This window comes from Vidua chalybeata, chromosome 3, assembly GCF_026979565.1.
Source record: "Vidua chalybeata isolate OUT-0048 chromosome 3, bVidCha1 merged haplotype, whole genome shotgun sequence".
NCBI classification, from domain to species: Eukaryota; Metazoa; Chordata; class Aves; order Passeriformes; family Viduidae; genus Vidua; species Vidua chalybeata.
The window spans coordinates 30100554-30109962 of NC_071532.1; the positions used below are offsets into that span (position 1 = coordinate 30100554).

General features: G+C 53.6%; 1 protein-coding gene across 1 annotated transcript; it reads right to left on the reverse strand.

The window, feature by feature from the left end:
• Positions 1-3100: 3100 nt before the first annotated feature.
• On the reverse strand, positions 3101-7450 carry SIX2 (SIX homeobox 2). Its single transcript, XM_053938318.1, has 2 exons — positions 6856-7450; positions 3101-4322 (listed from the first exon to the last, which is right to left on the reverse strand). Exons 1-2 carry the CDS (start codon positions 7413-7415, stop codon positions 4019-4021), a joined length of 864 nt encoding a protein of 287 aa, XP_053794293.1. The 5' UTR covers positions 7416-7450; the 3' UTR covers positions 3101-4018.
• Between the last annotated feature and the right edge of the window lie 1959 nt (positions 7451-9409).

A 9409-nucleotide genomic window follows, 5' to 3' on the forward strand; every position in this document is an offset into this window, starting at 1 on the left:
TTATCCAAGGTAGCTAGCAAAAATATGCCAAGCGGGCGACTTCTCCCGTGTAGATCACGTCGAGTGTCTCCAAAATGGCTTATATTATCCAAAGGAAAATGCAGCCACCCAGCCTTGGAGATGAGAGTCCTGATTACCCCCAAGGGCCTTGAAGGGCTCGCAGCTGGAAGGTGTTCAACCAGCAAGCTCTGGCATACGGTCTCCTATTCATAGGAAAGGCTCTTCGTCCTATAAACTTGCTACCTGTCCCCAGAAAATTGGCGGAAATTGTGCCGCATATCCAGTAGCCTGTCGGGATGCTCTCTCATCGCATCCATCAGTATTTCCCCATCAGAGGGACGAGCTGCGCCTTGTCAGGAAGGCTAGAGCTGTTTTCTGTCTCAAATGAGCTATTTCTCTCATGGGTCTCTTCAGCACAGCACCATGTCCGTGAGCGCTCATACAACAAAATACAGCAGGAAAAGAACCTCTGCCCTAGTACACGTGAATATTCAGCATCCTACAATCTAAAGGAATGACTCCATTTACATTTTCTGGGCCGCAAATGCTGAATTACAAATGCACAATTACATTGTGTAATTTGGTAAGATTATATTTTGAGGTCAATCACTGCATACATATATATTACATATACACATACATATATATGGGTGTGTATGTACATATAGGTATGTCTGTGTGCCTATGAGACAGACAGAGAGTGCGGTTCTTCCCAGATTGTCCAAGCTAAAGGGGATCTGCCGTGCAGTTTGTCTGCCACATCCTGGCCTCAGTTCGAGGGTAGCCAGGGGAAGTTTCATGATAAAACCTGCCGGAACCGAACCGTCTTTTTATTTATGCCCTGAAAGCCATGCGGGTACCCCAGGAACAGCCAACCCTGAGATATGTCCCATGTAACCTAATGCTAGTGAATCATAACTAATCTATTTAAAACCAAGGATTAGTCACGTCAGTTTCGGCATATTCCTCTATCGGGAACTTTTTTTGTGCGTGGAAAATTGGAGGGATTTGGGCTAATTTACCAAACATCAGTACTAAGGCAAGTACGGTCTGATAAAATGAGTTTTAACATGTTCGGGGTTTCAGGTTGCATTACACACGTCCCATCATAGGGGCTTTGAGCTGTGTGCATCCTTAATGCCAGATTGACCTGCAGAATTTTTTTCTTACTGCATGATTTCTGTTTCTAGCCATCTTTAAGTGGCTTCAGCGACTCACTGTCTCTTAATTCATCCATATATAAGTGATCCTCACTGAAACGTACATGAGTTTTTACAGACCCCACTCTCTCAAAGGGCCTTTCTCACCGTGTCAACTCTTCATTTGCTTTCCCCGATCGAATTCTGCCTCCTCTGTGCAATATGACCTTTTATTAATCACGTAAACCCCATCCTGTTTTCATACTGCCTCTTTAAATATTCCCCATCTTGGCTTTACTCTTTCTCATTTTTTCTTTCTCCAGCGGGCAAAGCCTTAAGGCTTTATTTCGGTTTCGAGGCCATGTTTTATTAACCCAGACATTCTGTTTTCCTTCCTAAACTCATTTCTATGTACAAAAATACAAAATAATTAACTGTCCAATTAATTAATTCTTTGCCATACTGCACCACTGTGTGTGTTATTTTACAGGGAGCAGAGATCTTCTGTAGCTCTAGGAAGCAGTGGTTCCTCTACTTGCAAAATGTTTGTTTTCAAAGAATTAAAATCCATAGCTAAAATTATTAGATGCCTCTCAACGGAAATAACAGGATCCTCTATTCAGACCCTAATGCACGTAAGGACACACTGGTATGCTCCCACAGCACAGGCATCAGCCAACTCATCTCTGCTGCTGCTGAAAAAATCACACCAAAATGCAGAAGCGGGGGAAACATAAACCCGAATATACCGCATTGTCTCCAATAAAATATTGCACCCCGCTGCACTCCAGCATAACGAGAAAACCGCGACTAAGGGAGAGCTTTTTCGGAGACCGAATCTCCCCATTACCGACATCCATACATTCCCTTCGATAGACTTTTAATGGGACCTCAGAGAAATGTGCTTTTAGCGGGCATCCGCAAACGCACAGAGGCGCTAATCCAGACCCAGATTACATCAAATTAGGACACTGCCCGCACAACACTCCCACTGATTGAAATTTCAGCCAGCATCTGAAACCTGGACACGATCTTTGCTGATCTACACATTTTTTCTATGCCGCTTGAAGTCAAATCGTTTTCTTGGTTTATTTTTCACAAGAAAATAATTCCAAAGAAGATTTTAAAAGACCAAAAATGAAGGTATAAAGCTGTTTGGAAGTTCTGAGAACATTTTAAGCACATAACATATTCGGCTTCTAGCAAAGACGGACAGCGAGGGTGCAAGCTGCAAAAGTCCTGCGCTCTTTTAATGGGGCAAACTGGCAAGCAACCTGCCTGTCTCTCTGGCCACCGGTGCTTACAGAAAAGGAAAATAAAAAGAAAGAAAGCAAGAAAGCAAGAAAGCAAGAAAGCAAGAAAGCAAGAAAGCAAGAAAGCAAGAAAGCAAGAAAGCAAGAAAGCAAGAAAGAAAGAAAGAAAGAAGAAAGAAAGAAAGAAAGAAAGAAAGAAAGAAAAAGGAGAGGAACAGAGAAATCCCTTTCCCAGCATCCCGCAGGGACAGGAAAGGCATTTGCCACCCAGACGTGCTGGACCCCGGAGCGGGGTCCGGCCACCCTCGGTTTGCCCACCCGCTTTCGGGACGAGGTGGGGGGGAGAGGGGGCGGCTTTTTGCCGGGGCAGGCGGACACCGGGGCAGAAAAGCCCGCAGCCTGCACGGCCGTGCCCTCGGAGAGCAGGTGGGCGAGCTCTCCTCTTCCAAGGCTCGCACCGCCCGTCCTTCCCCGTGCCCTTGGCTCTCCGCTCCCGCAGGGCGACTTCAGCTGCTCCCGGCGTTCAGCGCTTCCCCGGACAGGGCCGGCAAGGGCCCCGACGTGCCCGGGCCAAACCGGGCAGGGTGGCGGGGCTCTGACCACCCGACACTGCCTTCCCCGGCGTCCCCATTAGGACGCCAGCCCTGCCCCGCTAAGGACTGAACCCGAAAACACCCTGCGGGCGAGTGAAGCAGCCATACGCCGAGCTAAATTTCTAAATTTTATTATAAAATAAAAGCAGAAATATTTTCCAAAGAATGTATTCACATAATATAAACAATAAACAAAACTAAGGTGAGTGACTTGCGGTTGATACTGTCGTTTAGGTCTAAACTTGAGCAGCAATTCCTGTTTTCTTTTTAAAGCCCGCTCCAGCCCGCGTTGCACACCGAGTGGAAAATCTACCTCTGCCTTCTTTCGGGCCGGAGCCGGGCCATCACTTCCTTTCCCACCCAGCAAATGGCGAAAGCACCACATGGACGAGGTCAAAGAAGCTGTCTCTCTGCATAGCATCAGCTACAAGAAGGTTACAGAGTCTGCCTAGAGCGCGTGTTGCTGCTATATTTTGACTACAGCTTTTGTAATCTTAGTTGAAATTGTACATCGTACACCTGCCACGGATACATAACTACAATAGAATAACGGGAGCGACGTGTAACTTTCAAACAGGCATGGCAAGAGCAGCCTTGCGTTCCCCTTTCTTCCCCACCCCCCCAAAAAAAAAAATATTACAATGTGCCTCTTCCCATACAGACCGGCCCAGTCGAGTGACAACACTGAGAGATTTGTGAAGTTAAGGCTGGAACGAGCTGCTACAACTATCAGCCTTACAGCCTGCCGTGAAAATCACGGTTCCAACAGTCCTTACACGCCTGAAAACGCCTGTAAGCAACCCTTAAGGCTTTTCACAATATCAGCTACCCACAGCAGAGTCCACTACCTTGCAAACCTGCAGCCGGCCTGCTCCCAAAGGGCACAACACTTCCACTAAGGTGTTTGTCATTGCTTCGAAGTCCCTGGTAAGATTAAAGAAAAAAGGTTAAAAAAAAAAAAAAAAAAAAAAAAAAAACACTGAAAAATGGAGGAAAGGAGGGCTGGCGCGAAGGAGTGAGCGTGTACACGGTTTTAAGAGCCCAGATCGACCAAGTTAGATGACATGGGGTTGAGAATGGAGTCCTGCAAGCTGTGATGGTGCATGGGGTCGCCGCTGGGCACGGGGATGGCGCTGGGGCCCTGGGGGTGGCCCAGGCCGTGCAGGGGCTGCAGCCCGGGGTTGGAGCCGAGCAGCAGCGCGGGGCTGGAGGAAGTGTGATCCGGGGTCCCTGACGGCGTCTTCTCGTCCTCTGAGCTCCCCAAAACTGTCTTATTCCCGTTCATAGACGCCGAGAGCGGGTTGTGGCTGTTGGAGTTGGAATTCTCGTTGTTTTCCCTATAGGAAACACAAAAGAGGGAGGGAAATCACCATGTGGCCGTCGCTCCGGGGTGCGCACCGCGGGAGCGGGGGCGGCGGGGAGCTGGCTCCAGGGAGCAGCGAGCGGAGGGGAGTGCAAAAACTGTAGGTTTAAAAACTCTGCCAACCTCCAAGACCTCTTCATCTGGTACTTGGGTCTAAGGTCCGCTGAGCTTGTGAACAGTCTCCCACCAGCCCCGCGGAAAGTGTCACTTTGCCAAACTGTAATTTTCTGTGTCCAAAGAGTTTGCACAGCATGAGGAAGGGGCGGAATGGAAGGGAAGAAGACTTTATTTAAAAAAATAGATATTTTAAAGAAAGACTTTTTAACTTTAAAACTGCTCTAGGAGCTGAAGAGGTGTTCAGCCATAATTTCTCCTGAAAAGGCCAAAGCCCGGAGAGCTGCAGGCAGGATGGCTCCGTGCAGCAGAACAGCCTCACATCAGGAGGGAAAGTCTTTTGCTTAAGTAACTGGACATGGGTTTTTTTCCCCTCGCCCTGAGCTTCAAGCTCTAAACATAGCCCAATATGGACGATAAGGAAAGTGAACAGTTAACCCGCTGCTTTCCCCGGCCCTCTCGGGAAATATTCCCCACGCCCGCCGCTGCTCCTCCGTCCCCTCCTGGAGCGGCGTGGGCGCAGCTAGGATGACCCTCGCAGGGTTCCGCGGAGGGGGCAGCCGGCACCACCGGTGCGCCTGCCGATAAAGGCTCGGAAAGGCAGGACATAGTTTCGAAATTCATCACCGGGTAAATACCAAGAAATCGCTGGAGGCGGGCCAAGCCCTTGCAGATATATTCTATATATTTATATATCTATAAATGTTTTTTTTTTTCCCGGTAATGTGAGTGACAAGAAGGGGTCGGGGTTGCCGTCTAGGCAAGGCTTATGAGGCCTGCATAGCCCTCGTAGAAATACTTTAGACACCGCTCTGCCTGAACTACTGAAGACAGTGCAAGCCTATTTAAAAGCTTATGCGGAAGTTTTGTAACACACTATCTGGCAGAGGGGCCCTATCCTGCAGGATTTGGTCGAGAGAAATTAAGCTATTGTGCTGACGGGTTTTCCTCACTAAGGGCTGCATGATGTGGCTGGAGACACTTAGTGACAAAAAAAATAAAAATAGACAAGAAAGCTCTGTTTGAACAGGTTTCTTTGAGTGGATGGCAATCACATGAACGGTCTGTTTTCAAACGCCTGGAGTGTAATATTAGGTTGAGTGTATTTTTCAATGTCAAAAATATTATTTGTCTCTGGAGACCTTTAAAATTTGATTCCTCGGGGAAAAAAAGGAATGGAATAAGTGTAACCTTCATTTCCTTTGGATATTTGAAGGTGAGTCCCTGCTATCAGCAATAAAAAGGATCTCTAACATCTCGTAAAACCAACACTTGTGAGGATTTGAAGGAAAATTAAAGCGCTAGCACAGTTTCGGGAAATGAATAGAGCAAATCTGTGCCCGAATCTGCGGGGCTGCACGGCAGTGCAGCCGCGGCGCTGCCTGTTTCCAAAACACGGTTGGCAGAAATCAAAGATAGAATTCTCCTCGGAGGCACGGGTCTACAGGACTTTGATCCGCTAATTACCCGCGCAGATCATACGATCGTACGATTGCCTGTAGGGACCGGGCAGTTCAGTGAGCTAGTGAACGCAGCAAGAGGACCCTTTTTGTTTCTTCGAACCGTCTTCCTAAGGCACAGGGACTGCTGGTAGAAAAATCATCCCGAATAGCCAGGGATGTAGGCATTAACCTCTTCCCGGCGATTAATGGTCCCTTCCCTCCACTTAACGAGAAAAACACAAATGCAGAATCATATTCGGCCTAAGAACACACACCTATTGACGTGCGTTCATGAGCACCTTGCTGGGTAACGAATAAGAGCTGCAAGGTCATGAGTGAGGCAGGAAGTTGCTCCACTCAGTCCTTGTCCAGGAGCCCGGGACAGAGGACATATTTGCTACCAAGGTTCAGACCCACGCCTTGCCGGCTGCCCCCCGGCTGCCCCTTTCTGCACCGGGGAACCCTCAAGGACACGCTCTGAGCCGTGCGGGGCGCGGAGCCCCTGCCTTTGGGCCCCGCCGCCGCCGGCCTCTCCTGACGGGCCACGAACCCGCGCGGGCACCTCCGGCCACGGCTCCTGGCTGGGCTCCACGCCGGGTTGCGACGGATAGGAGGCGGCAGCGCTGCTTAACCAGGAGTCGTCGCAGGCCGTGTGAAGCGTCCCTGGCAGCCGGGGCTGCCCCGAGGCCGCCGCGCCGGCTGTACGGGGAGTGGGGTGTCGGCCGGGAACGGGTCTCGGCCGCCTCTCCCGGGGCTACTTTTGGTGCACAGACGCCTTCGTCGAGCGCCCAGCTCGCTCGCCTCTGGTTCTCTGGGCGCCCCCGAAGCGGCGAGCCCCCATTCCCTCCCGGCGAGCCTTCCGCAGCGGGGGCCAGGGCAAATAGAGAGACTCGGGGTGAGCAGCGGGGTCGGGGAGCCGCGGGCGCCGGGGGAAGCCGTGGGAAGCCGTACCTTTCCTTGGCCTCGGCGGCGCGGTCCCGCTGCCGGCGGTTCTTGAACCAGTTGCTGACCTGGGTGGTGGTGAGGCCGGTGGCCTCGGCCAGCTCCCGCTTCTCGCGGGGGGACGGGTAGGGGTTGTGGGCGTACCACTCTCGGAGGACGCTGCGGCTCTTCTCCTTGAAGCAGTAGCTGGTCTCCTCGCCGTCCCAGATGGAGCGGGGCAGCGGGAACTTGCGGCGCACCCGGTACTTGCCCACCGCCCCTAGGGGTCGCCCCCGCAGCTTCTCCGCCTCGATGTAGTGCGCCTTCAGCCAGAGCTGCTGAAGCTTGGGGTGGTTGTGCGCCGAGAACTGGTGGCTCTCCAGGATCTTGTAGAGCTCGCGGAAGTTGCCCCGGTGGAAGGCCACCACCGCCTTGGCCTTCAGGACGCTCTCGTTCTTGTGGAGGTGCTCGCAGGCAGGGAGGGACCAGAGGAACCGCCCCAGCCGCTCGATGTTGCCGCCTTGCTGGAGCACCTCGCAGACGCAGGCCACTTGCTCTTGGGTGAAGCCAAAAGTCGGGAGCATCGACATGGTGAGCCCTGCCGCGCCGCGCGCCCTACGGCCGCATAGAGGGGAGCGGCGCGGGGCGGCGGGCAGCGCCCGGCATGCGGGGCCGGCCCCGGGGCGGCGGCGCCCGGCGGGGCCCGCTTGGGCGTCACGGCCGGGCGCGGGGGGCCGCGGCCATCGGCGGCGCCCGGCCCCGGGGCGGTCGCGGGAGCCGGGGAAAAAATGCGAAGAGCGACGAAAAAAGTCTCGAGAGCCCGAGCGCGGGCGGCTTTTCCCTCCGGCCGCCGCCTCGTTTTTGTAAGTCCAAGTTGCGAGAGTAACTTCGTGCCTCTTTTGTCTCCTATCTGCAGCGCTCGCAGCGGCCGCGGCTCTCACACCCCCACCCCCCTCGGCCGCCGGTTTGGGATCTCCCTGCTTCCCCCCCACCCCCCACCGCCAGATCCCACATAATATAGTGGTAAAGCCCTGCTCACTCGCTCCTCTCTCCCTCTCGGAGTTTTCCCCCCTTTCTTTCTCTCTCTCCTTTTTTTTTTTTTTTTTTTAATAATATTATTCTAAGCTGGCATGAAAAGTGATTATCCGCGCTGTGATTGGTCCGGTTATCTGACCCGGGGACTGCCAGGAGAAGACAATAGTTTTAGTCAAATTATTTGCCATGGTGACGCTGTCAATCAGGGGTAACCCGATCTGTTTTGAGGTGGCTCCCCGGCTGGGTTGACAGATTGCTCAGATCCACTCAGAGGCGGCCCTGAGAGCTGAGATATTAGCTAGCGAGGGAGAAATTTCCGTCGTGATTGACGCTGCAGGCGCCCGTCGGGGGAGAGGGGGAGCGCGGAGCCCGGGCCCCTGCTCCTCGCCGCGGGGCACTGCGGCGCGGCGGGACGGAGCCGCTGTCTCGGCCGGGCCCCGTCGTCCCGTCTGGATCCCGCAGCCCCATCCTGTCCCTGCCGCTCCGGACGGACAGCAGGCTCTGCCGTCCCTGGCACCCGCAGCTGCCGTGGCAGGAAAAGCCCTTGCAGAAAAATTTCTTTCTAAAAGCGTTCCCTTACAGACCCTCTCCCCAGCGTCCAGTAACCACTGTTGGAGAGTTTTTATAAGGAAGGGGCCTCTCACGTACAATGGAGACCCTGTTCGTGACCTGGGATCCCATTACACGCTTCTCGTACCTGCCCGGGAGCGAGAAGAAGGCACGATGATACGGGGCCGGAGAGGGATTGCCTCTCCATGAATCGCTGGCCATGTCCCACCACGCTCCAGCGTGAAGGGCGCTGGCATTTGTGATTACTGGACGCCGGACATTTACTTATGCTGGATTTCCAGAGCTTGTTCCAGGAGAGGAACACGAGTAAAAGTGTAAAAGTTAGAAAGAAACACTTTGCTTGATTAAACGGACCCTTATCACCCACGCGTGCCCTTTGCACACTGCGTTTTAAGTTTACCGACTCTGCGGGGCAGGGACCCGCATCATTTCCCGTCCCTTGTCGGTCTACACAAAGTGAAAGGCGAGGGAGAGAGGTCGTGCAAGCTGCAAGGTCGAGTGAGAGAGTGCGATGAGCGGCTGTAGGGAACCGCGGTGCCTCCTCGGGAGCGGCGCACGGGGTGGCAGCCAAAGGGGACCGCCGGGGCGGAGGCTGGCGCCGGGGATCGCCCAGGTGAGGGCACTCGGGAGGAGCCTCCCGGCCACAAACTCAGGGTAGTTTCCACGGCCTGTTATGTTCCCCTTTTGCTGAGAAATAATAATTAATCCCACAAGCTCCTTCTACGGTATTTGCAGTCCTGACAGGAGAGGTCTCTGCAATTATGGGTTCCTGCCACGGTACCTTTTTAGCCGCCCCGGCGCGTCAGGGATTTAGAGAAGCCACAAGACACCGGACTGCGGCTCCCCACCTCGCAGCCTGAGCCTCCGCGGCCGACGGACCGAGCCTCCGTGCCGGCCCGAGCGGGCGCAGCGGCCGTCCCCGGGGGAAGGCGAGGCTGGGGCGGCGGCGCGCAGCCCGGCGGCTCCCGGTGGCGGCGAC

Excerpts from the sequence above, each read along its gene's own strand:
- SIX2 (XM_053938318.1), bottom strand. The coding sequence starts at position 7,415 with ATGTCGATGCTCCCGACTTTTGGCTTCACCCAAGAGCAAGTGGCCTGC. Across the intron at positions 4,323-6,855 it reads GCCGCCGAGGCCAAGGAAAG|GGAAAACAACGAGAATTCCA; the intron begins GTACGGCTTCCC and ends TGTTTCCTATAG.